The following is a 16,885-nucleotide window of genomic DNA, read 5'->3' on the forward strand; positions in this document are numbered from 1 at the left end:
CGTGGCGGTCCTTCGCCGCCACGCCTCGCCGCCACCCTCGCACGCCCGGACCGTGAAGCGTCCCCTCATAAGAGAAGACTTAAATGTGATACAAAACACCAGTCCCAGGAGGCTGATGCCACATTTATTACATCAGATGGTTCAAAACCGTACAAACCTTGGAGGACACTCGATACAGATGATAATAATAATTAACCAGGCTACGACATAACACCAGACCGCGAACCACATAGGGTCTACTACGGGCTCAGAGTACTGCGACAGCGGAGGCATCTCAACAGGGCCGGTTCCACAGGCAAGGTTGGGTGTAGAACGATAACCCTACTCGGCGTCGTCTGGTACGAAGTCCGGGTCTTCTTCTGTAAAAAGTAAGAGTGGGGTGAGTACAAACGTACTCAGCAAGTCCAACCACACCCACGGAGGGGGTTATAACAGAATAATATGCATAGGTAAATCAAGGATAAGGTTACGGTTTAATTTGCAGAAAAACGACATTTTATGCAGGGATTTTTATTTTACGAAAAACCTTTTAGAAATCAGTTTTTGCAGTAACCCAGAGTTCAGGTTTTAAAACTGCTACCGGACTCCCCGTCCGTCGTAGCACACGGCACAACCGCCGGAACCAAATCCAAAACAACTCACACCAGCCCATCCCAAAGAAACACTAGTTATGTGACCACACCATAACTCGCCCAATACCGTGGGCACGGACTATTCGAATAGATTCTTAACTCTGCAGAGGTGTGCAACTTTACCCACAAGTAGGATACCACAACTCGAACACCGTCGTGTCGGTGTAGATCCCAACATAGCCATTACCCACCATAGCTAAGCTTGACTAGCCATCACGGGATGCACCAAGGGGTCATCGACCATTCACTTAGGTATAACCGGGCATAAGTCACTCTGGGCTTATCCCTTCTCCTTAGTCACCCGTTGCTCTCAGCTCTCCTGATGGCTATCACACCAACTAGTGGGATTTATGCTACGCCGTTGCCCATACAACGGTCGAGTGGTTTGCACGATAGTGGAGTTAGGTGAGATGACACACCAACTCGGTCCTTAGATGCGACAAGATGGATATCTCCCTTCTTTGCCCTGCCACACAGGCATAAGCACACCAATCGGCAAATCGCACAGAAATGCCGTCCATCTCGCCCATACTCATCTTTCGAAGATCCACATTTTATCCCTTCCCACACGCACACATTTTCTTTATAAATCCAATAGTATTATGAGTAAAGTCCTAAGCGTTCTAATATTGATTAATGTCCAAGCAAAATCAGACATTAATCTAGGTAGTCAAGGAATGGTCATCACAAATCAAGGGGTGGCTATCCAACTGTGTTTTCATGCAAGTAAAACATATGCAATTTATAAAACAGGCCATTAGGTTGTGTTTATAAAACTAGGACAGAAACATGCGTCAAAGGATGGGATTGAACTTGCCGTCTTCAAAGCCTTCGGGGAAGTCCTGTCCTTCGGGCTCGGGGTCGCGGAACGGGTCCTCGTTCACCTGCTCACAGCACTGCTCATCAACGGGTTCTCCTTCGTTCACTCCGTGGTCTACAACGCACACAAACAAACATTCAATCAAAACAAAGATTTGTCGTCGAGCTCGAAACGGGAACACATGAAATATAGAGCATAGATTGTTATTTTTGAATGGTTTCTGAATGGTATGGCCAAAACTGAGTTAGGAGAGGCGGGGTAAAATTTTAGGTTAAGCCGGGGTCGTTAGGCACATAAAATGATAGGTCAGGGGAGCGTTTAGGCCCTAAACAGGGGTTCAGGGACCTAATTGTAATTAAAATTAAGTAAGCAAGGGCTTGGTTTATATTTTAAAAGTTTCTTGGGTTAATCTAAAAGGGTCAGGGTTTTATTTGTAATTAAGTTCATATGGTGGGGGTTTGTTTTGGAAATATAATAAAGGATAAGGGTTTAATTGCAAAAGGGCTTAAAAGGGCGGGGTTCTCTTTACTGATTAAAGAAAAGTGGAGGGGGTTATGGGCAAAAACGCCCTTTCTTCCTCCTCCCTCCACGGGAAAGCAGGGGAGGAGGTCAGGGGGCGTCGGCGGCGCTCAACCGGCGGCCCTGGCCCTCGGGAACGGCCGGAGTAGAGGGGAAAGGGGAAGGGTGACACCGGGGTTTGATTTCCCCTCCCTAATTTCGGAGGAGGGGGCCCGCATAGGGGGTTCTGGCGGCCATGGCCATGGCGGCAGGCGGCGGCCGCAGGCAACGCCGGTGGAGGCAGCTCGGAGGGAGAGCTTATGGGGGAGGAGGGAGAGGGAGGAGCGAGGGCTCCTTTCCCCGGCTCACCTTGGGCGGATGCGACTCGAGGAGGTGGCGCGGCTAGGGCCAGTGAAGGGGCGGCGGCGTGCGGGCGTGGAGGCGGCGGCGCTGGGAGGGCAAGGAGGCGGCGGGCGGTGGCTCGGGATATGAAGCTCGAGGGCGACGCGAGGGTCCCCTTTATAGGGCAAGTGAGGCGGTGGAACGGGGAGCAGGGCAGCGGCGGCGTCAACGGCGGCGCTGTAGAGGGGTCGCCGGCGCCGTGCGCGCACAGGGCGGCGGCGTGCGCTGCGAGGCGGGACGTGACGCGTCGAGGAGGCGGCGTCCGGCGCAGGCGGCGCTGTTCGGGGGGTCAACGGCGGGCAGCAGCGGCGTGGGGCACGGGGGGGGGGGCAGGGCGTGGCGTGGCCGGTGCGCGCGAGCGTGGCCAGACGGCCGTGGCGTGTGCGCGAAGCGAGCTGGGGCCGAGCGTGGGCGCGCGCACGAGGGGGAGCGGGGCAGGGCAGGCCGTGGTGCGCGTTGCGGCGGGCGCGGTCGGGGGCGAGCCTGGTGCGTGAGCGGCGAGCGGCGCGCGGGGGCGTGCTCGGGAGCGACCAGCGCAGAGAGGGGGGGCCGGGCCGGTGCTCTGCCGCGTTCGGGAAGGAGGGAGGAGAAGGGAGGAAGGAGAGGAGAGAAGAAAAGAAAGAAAAGGAGGAAAAGAAAAGAAAAGAGAAGGAAAATGGGAAAAAGAAAAAGAAAAGGAGGGAAAAGAGAAGGAAAAAGAAGGGGGAGGGAGGGATCCGCGCCGGGATCACGGCGCTGATCGCGGAGCCGGTCGGCCACGCTTGGCGTCCGGGCGCGCGAGAGCGCGACGCGCAGGTCGAGGGGAAACATGGTGTCGGATACGGGTGTCGGGTCTTTGGGGAATCGGGAGATCCGGCGGAACAGGGAGGATTCCGGACAACTGGGGTTAGGGTTTCAAGGAGGGATCCCGAGCTCAACGACGAAGCAAAGTTTTAGCGCACGATTTATTTTAGGTAATTTTCGGGATGTTACAGACCGCTGCCTAGATCCGGTGGCGGGAGAGGAGAGGAAGGGGCCGCGTGCCGGAGGAGGAAAAGCAGGGGGCCAGGCGGGCGCCAAGAGGGGGCCAGCCGCGTGACGGAGGTTGGCTAAGCCACTCGGAGGCCACGCCGGGAGAGGGCCGGTCGGGAGAGGGCCACGCCGGGAGGGGGCCAGCTGGGCGACGGGAGGGGGCCGGAGGTCGGCGAAGGCACTCCGAGCTGCCGTCCCCGCGCCGGATCTGAGCAGCGGTCGGGGCGCATGAGGGTGGCGGCGACCACGCGAGAGGGGCACGCCGGGAGGGATCCGTCCGCGCGCCAGAGGCACTCCGAGCCGCCGTCCCCGCACCGGATCTGGGCAGCGGTCGGGCCGGCGGTGGCGTCGGAGAGGGATTGGTGGTGGCGTGGGCAGAGGAGGGAGAGAGAGGGGGGGGCGGTGGGGAGAGAGAGGGGGTAGGGTTAGGGAGAGGGTGTGTTGGGCCGGACCGGATGGGGTGTTCGGGGGAGAGGTAATTTTTGTTTGCCGTGTGTTGTATAGAAGGACACACGGAAAACACCGTGTGCCTATCAAAAAACACACGGCAAAGCCTTTGCCATGTATTTTTTGGTAGGCACACGGCAAACAATGTGTTTGCCGTGTGCTCGAAATGCTGCACACGGCAAACAAGAAGGCACACGGCAAACACACATTTTCCGGTAGTGTTTCACCCTACACCACTTTGGAGACAGCAATATGCCCATATCAGTTCACTGTACTGCTCCATTGATGTTAGAACCAAAGTGCTAACTGCTAATAAAGTAGTGTTAATCAAATAATTAGTCATGTGCTCTAACGCCTATTTTTCCTGCACAGAGCATCGTTGGACTTGAAGAGACAACTTACTGACTGACTGCAGTTCCGAACTTTAACCATGCTAGTATACACTGTTCTACATCGCAGTCTCTGAAGAAGTAGATTGAATCAGAACCGGAATATGCAGAAAAACGCCACGAAAAAAATGCAGTTAAGTTGGTATTCCGGTTGGATACATATTGATTTTCTGGTAATCATTAGCACATATATATGCATTGGTAGCATCAGGGTGTCAGTAGTTCGGGAAAATATCTGACGCTTGGAGCTCTTCATGCATCGCATTGCATAGACGACGACGACGAACCCTTTTCTTCTAATCAGTCTTGTTTGCAGATTCGTTTGGATGCACAACCCTTTGCTGCTTTGCATATGTAAGATTGGACCGCTGGTGTGCTTGCAGAAGCGTTATCTCGCACGGTAGTGGATGCTCGAATGAATGATGCCTGCTTGTACTTGTCCTTTTTCGAACTCGCCAAAGCTTTGCTCACACCTCTCAACCTCAACTGAGGGATTGGATTATCGTCAGAAAAGTATACACGCTCGCGCGATGACTAATTTGTTATGAAAAAAATTAGAATTAGTAATCAATTTCTATAATAGTTAATAAAATTAGTCAGTAGGCGGTTATCTTTCACGAAAAGGCAAACTAAAGGGGCCATACCGAAGAGGCATGTTCCTTCGGCCTCCCTTGGTCTTGTATATAAACAATGATTTCTATTAACAAGACAATCCAACAATTTCATTCACTTTCACTTCTAATACGTTATCAGTCACGGACTGCTCTCTCCGCTGAGATTGAGAAATGAAAAGAAGAAGCAAGCAATGACGCCGGCAACGAGCGGTTACCAACATTCGCAGGGTCCAAGACGACCAGATTTCCTTCGACGTCTTCGTCACCGACGGCGGCCACTTGCCGGCGACAACAACAAAGAATGAGGGCACGAGACGCGAAGGCCACGATTCAGAGTTTCATCAACATGAACGTCCACTCCGACATCGATATGCCTGTGCCACCATGACAGGAAGAACGGCCGGCTGCTTGCCGGCGACATGCTCATCAAAATCTGACTATTTACATTTTGTTTACTCTTCTTGCATCGTTAATTAAGTACATGCAGGAAAATCATGAACTAAGTCCACGAATGAGGCGACGGAGAATGAATAACAGACGCGTCGTCTTCGTTGGAATCGGCAATCAAGTCGTCCGGCCTCAATCAGATTAATGAGCAAAAGTAAGAACAGCAAGACAGAACTCGTCGAATTGCTACTTCTACGGGAACTAGACAAGAACAACCACGGCAAGAGCAAAGGATAGAGGCCACGAGGCCTAAATTTCGACAAGTAAGAATTGACTCTGTCTTACATTTCTTTGCAATCGACGATGGTCTTCTCGTCCTCCCGCTGCATGGTCGCCACCACTAGATTACTGCACGCCGAGGCGCATCTCTGTTCTTCGACGACGACGCAGTCGCCCTCAAAGGCGGCGCCCATATGTCCGCCATCGGGCGGTGGTGGCAACAGCAGGACGGCGCCCATGGCGCCCAATCCTCCTCCTTCATCAGCCATGGCGCTAGTAAGCGCCGACTCCTCCACCAACAGAGGCACCCGCGGCACCCCACCACGCACGTCAGCGCTCACGGCACCGCCATCGGCGACCGGCGCTTCCCCACCCACGGCACCTTGGCCTGTCTGAGTCCAGCGTGCCTGGGCTTCTCAACCGAGCCATGATGGCCGGCAGAGGCCGGCGACCGGCAACACCGGCGTGAACAGGGGCGGGTGCAGGCGAGGAGAAGAACAAAGGGAGGAGAAGGGGAAGGCGCGGACGGGGGCGTGCAAGCCGACGACTGCAGGCGGCGGCGCGCACCGGCCGACGGTGGTGCACACCGGCCAACGGCGGTGCACCAAGGCCGGCAACGGCGCGGCACCAAGGGGCGGCTGCGGCCCTAAGGGCTAAGGGCAGGAAGAGGCGGCGGCCCCAGAGGCAGGGGGCGGCGCCCCTGGGGCATGCGGCGGCGGCAAGGGTGGTCGGGGGGGTTGGGGGCGCAGTGAACCCTAACCGCCCCTGCCCCTTTGACCCGGGCCAAGCCAGGCCGACTTGGGCCGGTGGCAGGCTGCCCGCGGCGGGCTGTGCCAGGCCGCCAGCAAACCGGCCCAATTTTTCCTTTTTCCTTCACAAAACTGCAATAAGGCCCCCAATATTTTATCTATTTACGCCTTTTAACATTTTCAGTTCTGTATATTTATGTTTAAGACCCTAGATTGGATACAAAACTTCAATATATTGCATTTATAGTTGATGATATAAATGCTTGTTTTAGACCTTGTGTTTAAATGCCATACCATGCAAATTATTTACCTAGAGTAAATAGATAGTTTTTGAGACCTACTAGTCTTTATAAATTACATCATAATATATTATATTGCGGAGTTTTTCACTGTTTATATATGTTTTCTGTGTCTATGTTTTTCTGTTTTTAGTCATGGACTCTAACAGAATCTCTATGCTAGAGTTTTTTTACTCCTATACATTGTTTGCTTTCGAGACCAGAAAATTATATATCTAAACACAAATAGTTTATCGATTTTGTTGTTTGGCAATTATTTTTAATTGTCATAAAATCATATCCTCTTAATTAAGTGATGCTTAATTAATTATGGTTGTGTTTAGGCTCATATTGGCCCAGTCTAGAAAGACAAAATGGTAGCCAAACCATTTTCGCTAGTAAGGCTAATTAAATTATCTGTTTTAGTGTCTTTAGAATACTTTGTTAAACTTGTTAATTTGGTAATTTTCTATAAATAGTATTTTAACAAGGATTGTCCCTCTTAATTAAGAATTTCTTAATTAATGATGGATTATGCAAAATTGTTATATCCATATCCTATATACATCTGGGATCCCAACACGAGTAATGGAGTTCTAGGCATTGGCTGCGCTTAATTCATATTGAATTATTCAGCCCAGAGACCGTGCCTATGGCAACGATTATTCGCCCATTGCTAAGAGGTCTACATCATATTTATTTGAACTTGATAATTACCTATATTGTGTTCTTCCAGATAAGTGTTTTGGTAATATACGAATGGTACATTTTTATGGTGACTACCGTCATTCATTATTAAAGGTTACACACAAGTAGTAGAGTCTTAGGCATTGGCTGCGGTATATTCATGTGAATATATCAGCCTAGAGACCATGCCTATAGCAGCAATTTATTTGCCTACTACTGAGAGATCTACTCTATGTTTTTGGACATAGAGATTATCTACTATGTGTGTGCCATATTAATAATGATTGTTTATGAGGTCTACACAACTTGTGACTACCTCTAATTGTTGTGAGGTTTAAAGTTCGTCGACTACCTCCAACTATCCAAAACAAAAAGAAGATATGGATCCCCTAAATTTTGCATTGGAAATTACAACATCAAAGTGATTTTTAATTTACCTTAAGTGTAAATTAATTAAATCATTGGTCTGTCACATATTTTGGATATTGACTTTAGAGGAGTCTATTGAACTCGCTCTTGATGGCATCAATATCCCACATAAACAATGGACATTAATATTGCTTTTATCCCATAAACTAATGAAAGAATTTAATGACCCTTGATTGGGGTTGTTTATTATAGTTAACAGAAAATGTGCCTTGCTATTGTTAAGGCACTACATCCATAAAGATTATCAATAAGAATATCTTATGGAAGGAACGATTTATCTATATTAAACATCAATAAGGGATAAAATAGGAGTTAGGACATAAGATTTGAAAGTTTTTCAATCTGAAATTTTAAGCTCTCTAGGAATTTGATTGTTTTTGCCAGATCTTCTAAGATCGCATAACAATGACTCTCATTTCTATCATAAGAGAACATAAATTCATGGACAACAAGATCATCGAACATAATTCGAATGACTTGTTTTGAGATTTGAGAATAATCTCAAGGTCCATTGACATTATTTAGCCCATCAAAATATATTGTAACATTTGCTGTCAATGCATAACTACTGTGAGTATCATATTGATGAATTTGATACTCGACAATACTTATGGATTTTTCTATATATTAGACAAAAATTCCATTGAATTCTTGTCATATATAGATTGCACGGGAATCACTCCAATTTGGAATAATATGTCTCTAGTGGATAATTTGTACCACAAACTTTATAATTATGGAAGTAAAATATTCCTGGTTCTTATGACAAGAAGAGGGAATAATTTTGGCTATCGCTAATATGATGCAATGATAGTTTGGTCGACTCTTCTCCACTATCATTCTTTCTAAGGATATGAGTAAACAATTGATGACATTTAATTATGTCCTAATTCAACTCATATTTTACTAAAGTATAGAGATATCAACATGTATTTTTAGGAAAACACAAAAAGACAACTTTGGATATGGCATATATAGTTTGGATATGCATACAACCATCCCGTACACCATGTTGTGTATCCAAATTTTTCACACGGCAACTTGGGCATCCAAAGGGATGCGTGAGAAATTAATGGCAATTCATTTGGTCCTGACTTTCCCAAAGTGGGGATACGATAAGTAACATAGGGAAACAGATTTTAAGACCCTCTTATCTTAAAATCAGGTTGACTTTATTAGATTTCTTGATCATATTCAAAAGAATATGTATGGGTTCGTACAAAGATTGTATGGACAGTTCAGGCATTTCATGGTTGTATAGATACATCTATGAGATGATCTAGAGTGTGTAAAATTTACATACTCAACCATGCATTTGGTAGATAATGATTCTAGTTATGAGCATTATCCTGAACATTACTAAACCTTTATACCTTCAATGACGATTGCTTGGTATCACAAGAGTTTAGTTACATATCCAAAAGCATAAATTGGAATCTATAAGTATAACATTAAAGTCATAACAGGATCATCATTATTGGATTGCTATCATCAACTTCATATTGAAGTCAGGTAGATTTACACACTCCTGACTTATGATTAATTGCATATCTCCCATATGCATATAGTACGTGGAAATACATGAAGATTTCCTATTTACGTAAGATTGAGTTACGTTGTATACGTACCACTCTCACCACCGCAGCATACATTGATGGGTTCACACAGGAAATTGGTGATCATCTGAAATTTCAAATCTCCGTCGATTGTTCAGTATCTAGATCTCTTAGAGAGGATCTATTTACAACCTGTATGCTGGGTTTTAGTATAAATGAGCTTTTCCAGGCATCAGGGGGAGATTAGAAGTACCATATATAATGCTCGAAAAATATTTGAATGCATAAAGCATTTCAAGCTCAGGATCACGTACTAAATTAACTGAACTTTGAGTTCAAAGATTTGCATAGTATTGCAAATAAACTGCCACATGCATTTACTAATCATTAATCTAATGCAAGTATGTGCCAGAAAGACTAGTGGTACTAAGTAAAACCACTCAACTCCCAATTGTAAATAAGAGGGGGAGCAGTATGGCCATAAAGCAGGATTATTCATGCTAGTAATAGAAGACTTTTCTTCTAAATTAGTAAATGCAACTCAACCTTTGGTTGAAAGATACCTAGAGGACATTTTATGTCCTGTGGATATTTATAATCCACAACCCAGCTCAGAGGTGCACCAAAATACTAATGCTGGGATATCGGAAAGCCCTGACTCTCGTTTAAGGAAGTCACGATGAGTCATTCAGGGTCCATTTTTGAGTTTTGATAACCAGAAAATTATATCATATAAAGGCTACATGAGTCGACTCATACTTCTCTAAATAAATTATATACATTATTCAAAGTTATCCAGTTAATAAGACCATGGCAGAGTGCTTTGTCACTCTTACTGGAACTTGTTGAGTAAAGTTATACAAACAGAGATAGTCTTGCTCACTTGAAGAGAGGTGTTTTTGGTAGTAAAGCCAACACCTAGATGTACCTTTACGGTGGGTACAAAAGTGTTCTTATCCTAGAATGGATTGAGAACAATGAGGTGGTGAGATTAAAGCAAGACTAGTAGCACAAGGGGTTTACGCAAAGCCCAGAGCATTGTTTTTCAATGCAGGTTATTCTCTATAGTAAGTTATAAATTTCCGATACTAACTTTTGACTGGCAGTTCAAAAGCGTTTACCTTTGCAGTTGATAGATGTAATTATTACATATGATCACTTGATTTGGTATATTGTGAAACTTTCGGGAAGGAGTTCACATATCCAATAATTAACTATATATAAAATCGCAACATATACCGTGTATTGCTTAAGTCAATATATAGCTCAAAGCAGTTAAGTTGATTTTGGTACAATCGACTTTATATGTATCCTTAAATTAAATGGATACAAGATTAATTACACGTGGTGTTCATTTCGGAATTCTTAATGGGATTTTCTAGTATTATATGATTGTCAATAATTTTGACATCATTGGTAATGAACACTTGTCAAGAGTACATTGTAATCTAAAGACGGAGTTTAGATATGGGAGATACGGTCTAAACCAAAATTTTATTTTGTGTTTAGGATCCAAGTATTTTCTTCCATATTTTTATAGTAAAGCTATCTATATCCATATCATATTGAATGACTCAATATGAAAGGGAATCCTATGGTGGTTCTACCTCATGATAGAGAAAGGCATGAGGAAGATTGTTTATTATGCCATAGTGATTGAATTGAGATATTGGGACATATGGTCCATTATCCTAGTGCTATTTATGCGCTAATACATATATTGCAAAAGTTCCCGGACGGATATTATCTTTGCAATACTTTGCTATCTAATAGCAGCACTATTCTACCTAAAATTGGTAGATTGAAGTTAAGAATAACTTTTGATATATCTTAAAATAGCACATACGGATTTGATATAATCCATGATCCGATTACGTGTATATCATGATTCTGGTTATCTGTAAGATCCCCAAATTCCAGATCATTGAAATAAGCTTTACATAAATATAGAAAGACCATTCTGTAATAGTCTTTAAGTAGACATTTAATGATTAATTTCACTAATCATTCTAATACTGCATTGTACAAGGCTACACATGAATGTGTATAGCTTGACAGAATGATATGTCACATACTAAAGTTATGTGGTTCTGATTCTATTGAATTAAAGATCATTATCTATAAAGGTAATGCAACTTGTGTTGTTTAGATGGAGCCAAGTTATACTTAATGCAATATTTTGCATTAAGATGGTTCTGTTTCATAGGTCATATGGGCATATGAATATTTGCAAACTAAGTACTTGTGATAATCTCGAAGAGATATTCACAAGATCTACTATACTCCACATTTCATATGTGTAGAATACATTGGTATGAAAGGTTTGCAAGTTTCAGGGGGAGAGTCTCTCGTCTCTCTGATTAATAACTTGTTGAAAACATCATATTGCATTTTTTCTTTGTATGAGTTTTTTTCCTTTGGGTTTCTCATATAAAGTTTTTAATGAGGCCATATCGACACAAGGCTATGTCATATCATCCATTTTCCCGAAGAGGTTTTTGGTGGATGATATTAGGACATGATACATTGTACTCTTTTCTTTATGTGAGTTTTTTTTTTCTTTTGAGGTTTCTCATACAAAGTTTTTGATGAGGCAATGTTAACACAAAGTTATATGCTATGTCATCTAGTTTTCCCCACCGGGATTTTCGGAAGATGATATTTGAAGCATATTGACCATAGGGTCAAGGCGTTATTAGACTAAGACTTGGATTTGTCTCAAGGGTCTACTAACATTGGTAATTGTATACTATAGTGTTTCTCCTTATTTTCCCCACTAGGTTTTATGGAGTTTTGCCTAGTATACCGGAATTACTTTGGTTTTTCCCACAGGGTTTTCCAAAGAATCTCCTCATATTTTTCCTAAAAGGTTTTTGGGGGAGTTATATATTATATCGCATCTCCTGATTTTTCCCATAGGGTTTTCAAGGAGTTTTTCGATTGATTACAAGTTCATGAGAAGATCAAATTGATTACAAGACCATAAGAAGAAGAAAATTGATCAAGGGGGAGTGTTATGAAGAATTTAGAATTAGTGATCAATTTCTGTAATAGTTAATAAGATTAGTCAGTAGGCGGTTACCTTTCACGAAAGGGCCAACTCACGAAGGAGCCATACCGAAGGGCATGTCCCTTCGGTTTCCCTTGATCTTGTATATAAACAGTGATCTCTATTAACAAGACAATCCAACCATTCCATTCACTTTCACTTCTAATATAATTCTCATGTCGTGCGATGCATAAAAAGTTAAAAACCATGGCCCGACCGATCTGAGAAGCATAAGGGGAAGTAGGCATCCAGGGTTTATTCTCCAATAAGCAGAAGCTGACCAAAATCCAAGGCTAAAAACCTCTCGCAATCACGTAACGCGTTCCAGAACGGGGCTTATAATAGTCATCGATATGAGGTAAACTTTGACAGGTCACGCACGGCGATCGAGTAGCTGACCAGAGTGGAGCAGGTCGCGTGGCGTGAAGCGTGTCCAGGTTCGGCGTCCCCTTGCCAAGAGGGGATAAACTTAATCGCCGGGCGCGTGCCCGCCACGCCGAGACCCAGTTTTCTGCTCGGCCCAGTACGAATCTTACGCGCAGGCCGGGACTAAACTAACCACGGGGCGTGTGGCGACCACGGGAACGGTGCGAATCCGATCCCCCGCCAACGGCCCGGGGTCGCCGGCAATGGCGTGGGCGTGGCTCATGCCACGGCCCTGGCGCCTGGCAGGTAGCTTCTGCCAGTGAAATAAAAATTGCCACTGGAATTCATCAGGAATCAAGGGGAGGGGCATCAGATCAGCAGGGTGACAAGGGTATATGGAAAACTGTAGCTGTCAATTCGCCATGGCAGCAAAAACGAGCAGGTTCACAGGCCACCCGGTCCGCACCACAACGAGACAGCTACCGCACTCGGCTTCCCAGGCCTAGTGCTGCGACTTTCTGAAACTGAATGTGCAGTTTTGCTTCTGAAATGGTACGCCAGCGATGAATCATCAATGCAAGCTGATTTCGGTTTTGGCTATGATTATTAGCACATCAGTCCTAGTAAAAAAACCATCAGCTGTACTGTTACAGATATTGCTGGCCGGCTACACAAAGCAGGATCCCTATACATGTGTTGGCTCACATGCAACCCTTGAGGCTTGAGGTGCCATTGCCAAACGAAAACTTAGTGTTTAAGGCTCGTGAGCTACTTAGATTGACTTTGAGCCGGCTGATACGTATACCTACTCCAGGTTGTATTTGTGTAGTATAGTACATAAAGGTGGGCCTGCCAACCTAGCACCGGCCACCGGGTGTTTTGGCTATATAGTTCCCGAATTTATGAGCATGCATGCAATTCCTTGTAAAAAAGAATTCAGATATTTTTGAGGTGGTTAGCACCTGAATCAAAGTGTTGAAAAATTCAAGTATTTGAGAGGAGTTCATAGTTTTAGTCACACCATGCCCTTTTTTTTCAAAAACATTAATTACACTCAGATTTTGTTTCCATCTTCATGCATGCTATTTAGGAAGAAGAAAGAAGGAAAATTTTGGGTGACAGAGGGGAAAAAAGGGAAAAGAAAGTAAGAAAAGAAGCCCGGTCATCAAATGGCAAAACCACAAAAGGTTCCTGAAGTTACCAAGAAAGTGCTAAAAGGATAATGGCAGTAAGCACTTTAAGTAAAGATTATGCGGGTACACGGCAAGGCCCAACTTTACCGGATTGTCCACTACAAGCTCATCATTCATATGTACAGAGAAAAATGTCTCTTACATTGTTTTTTGGTTTGTTATTCCAAACGGCCTACTTATTGTTCAACGTCCAACCGCCGTCAGGATAGGTGCTGAAGCATGATAAACTGAGAGGTGCATGACAACTCATCCTGATCCATCTTTAGCCATGATGTGGGAGCAGATGTCATGAGTCATTTCCAAGAAAGGATTACTTATATGATTGTATTTGGCTATCTAAAGAAACAGTAGCTGGAAGTTTTTGCAGATCAATCTGAACATAAACTAGCACAATCAGAAAAGCAGAAGCAAAGCAAGGTATATATTGATAGTTTTGAATCGCACCTATTGGGGTTGCTGTTTGTGATCTGCGTTAGTTGAACAACTTATATTAGCTAGTCCATTTTGTAAAATGCATGCCAAACCAAAGTCGCGCACACCTTAATTTTCACAGACCACAGTATTGCGCATGTATTCAAGACTTCAAGACGAATTAACTTAAACACAAACAACTGGCAAGCGAGGACGACGAGCAGAATTAATATAATACACATAGATAATTTTGTCTCTCCTTTTGATTTTCCCATCAGATACCATACATTAGCCCTGACATTACATTACAGTCAGGTAGATCCACCACACACATACACTACATACACACCCATGTTACTTTATTCCCCTTTCCCTGTCCAGGCGACTGCTAGTTTGCTACACTCAAAGACATGCAGGATTTTTCACATCCCGATGTCACACCGACGAGACGTCAATGTTGAACACCACCCCGAACAGCCGGAGCACGCCGTAGGTGACGAGCATGGCGAACCAGCCGCCCAGGAGCACCCTCAGCACGGACCTCCGCATGCTCGAGCCGCCCAGGTACGCGCCCGCCGCGCCGAACCCGGTCAGGCCGACGCCGCTGGCGGCGGACACCGCGATCAGCCTGGCCCACAGAGACGGCACGAACACCCCGGACAGCAGCGGCAGGATGGCGCCGAACGCGAAGGCCAGCGCGGACGCTAGCGCGGCCTGCGTCGGGCTCGGCAGGGCGTCCCGGGCGCCCTCGTCGCTGTCGGTGCCGTCGCGCTTGAGCTGCGAGACCTCGATGTCGTACTGCGCGTACACGGACACGAACTCGCCGATGGCCATGCTGCAGGCGCCGGCCACGAGCCCGGCCATGCCGGACACGAGCATGGCCTTGCGCGACCTGTTGACGGCGCTGACGCCGATCATGAGGGAGGCCACGGAGACGAGGCCGTCGTTGGCGCCCAGGACGGCCGCGCGGAGCCACTGCGCGCGCGCCATGTAGTCGACGCCGCCGTCCCCGCCGTCGCTCGGATCGGCGGCGGCCGCGGCCGCCGCGGCCGGCGCACCGCCCGCCTCGACGTCGAGGATGACGACCGCCGCCGGTGGGAGCACGGCACCGCCAGCCTTCTTGCCATCCGGAGAGCCACCGGCCGCAGCAGCCTCCGCCGCCGCGGCGGCGGTGGCGTGGACGTGGGAGCTGAGGTGGGGGTCCATGGAATGGATCGAAGCCGCAGGCGCGCGGAGGCGGCCGGGGAGGAGTGACAGAAGGCTGCTGTGGACAGATCGATGGAGATGGGGATTGGAGCGTGGCTGCCACACGCCCCGGCGCGGGGTATTTATAGCGGAATGCGCTAGGGTTCTCAGGAATGGACGGCCGCGATCGCGCCGCCTGTGCCGGGCACGCGCCCCCATGCTGAGGTGTGCCGTGTACGTGAGCCGCAGCCGCGGATCCCGTGCGCACGGCGGCGCATGCAGGAGGCATGCAGCCGCAGCCCGCAGACGATACTCCTACTGTATCGTCCCAAGGCTACGACGTCTCGCTAATTTGTTTGACTAATTCCCCCGTAATCTTTTTAGGTATTTGTACTATATATAAATGCATTGTTGCCAATATATATACATGTATCTAAATACGCACATCTACGTTTTCAAAAAATGCATATCTAAAAAATCCCAAAACACATCCACGAGATCGAATGATCGATGGCCTAATTAGCACTACTGGTCTTATGGTCCAATCGGAGCGCATTACTGCCCGGGTTAGGGGATACCGGCGACTAACCTCGTGGGCTTAGCATTGATCTACTACTAGTTTACTCCAGTGGTGGAACAAATCCACGTTGAGCACAGCGCGGCTGTCCGGCACTTCAGGCCGTTCGGGCATGGCAATGGTCGAGACTGTAGCGATCTCTGCATCTTTTACTCGGAAAAAAAAATGGCAGTCAAGTGCCGAGTGGGAGACACAGAAATGCTCGAGCTGCTCATGTCTCGTATATATAAAAACTGCGGAATGTTCGTGGCGCGGCCACTGGCATCAGGAGAAAAGGTCGGATATGGGCGCGTGGCCACCACGGGTAGTGCGTCCCCCGTGGAGTAATCAACGGGAAAAGCGATCGCGGGTGGTAATGGGCCATGGCCCTAGTGGCCTCTTCACAGCCCAATAAAGCCCTTAAATTTTTTAGTTCAAAAATACATATGTTTAGAACCCGGCCCTTTTAGGGCCCGATCCTTAGATTTTCTAGTTCAAAATGTTGGGCCCTTTACCACCCCTATCGCCATCAGCGCCCAAAGTGGAGCGACGAATAATTATGCGACGCATTAGGCGCGCCGGGTTCAGTAGACCTTGAAGCGCCGCCTGACGTGGTGCAGCCAACGAATACACAGTATATTATGTGAATTCATTCAACGGGCTGATGACATTTGACATGTACGGCTCGTGAACTTGGACGGTATATATATAGTTTGAGGACATCGCAAGGTCAAGAACAAATTTAGTAAATTAATTAATCGGCCGAGCGTATGGAAATTCAACACGCACACTTGAAGCGTATGTCATCCAGCCCGCACCGATTAGGTTTGGGAAGTGTTGCGTGCTCGATCGATCCACACCGTTATATTGTATATGCGTGCAAATAACCTTTTATGTTCAACCATTTGAGTGCGAGTCACGCAATGGGCGGCGGTTTTTGATGTGTC

General features: G+C 46.5%; 1 protein-coding gene across 1 annotated transcript; it reads right to left on the reverse strand.

The window, feature by feature from the left end:
- Nucleotides 1–14,421: 14,421 nt before the first annotated feature.
- LOC120641373 (vacuolar iron transporter homolog 2-like) lies at nt 14,422–15,492 on the reverse strand. Its single transcript, XM_039917457.1, has one exon. It carries the CDS (start codon nt 15,401–15,403, stop codon nt 14,633–14,635), a length of 771 nt encoding a protein of 256 aa, XP_039773391.1. The 5' UTR covers nt 15,404–15,492; the 3' UTR covers nt 14,422–14,632.
- Nucleotides 15,493–16,885: the final 1,393 nt, after the last annotated feature.

The sequence above is a fragment of the Panicum virgatum genome, chromosome 7K (assembly GCF_016808335.1).
Source record: "Panicum virgatum strain AP13 chromosome 7K, P.virgatum_v5, whole genome shotgun sequence".
Taxonomy (NCBI): Eukaryota; Viridiplantae; Streptophyta; class Magnoliopsida; order Poales; family Poaceae; genus Panicum; species Panicum virgatum.

Excerpts from the sequence above, each read along its gene's own strand:
- LOC120641373 (XM_039917457.1), bottom strand. The coding sequence starts at position 15,403 with ATGGACCCCCACCTCAGCTCCCACGTCCACGCCACCGCCGCCGCGGCG.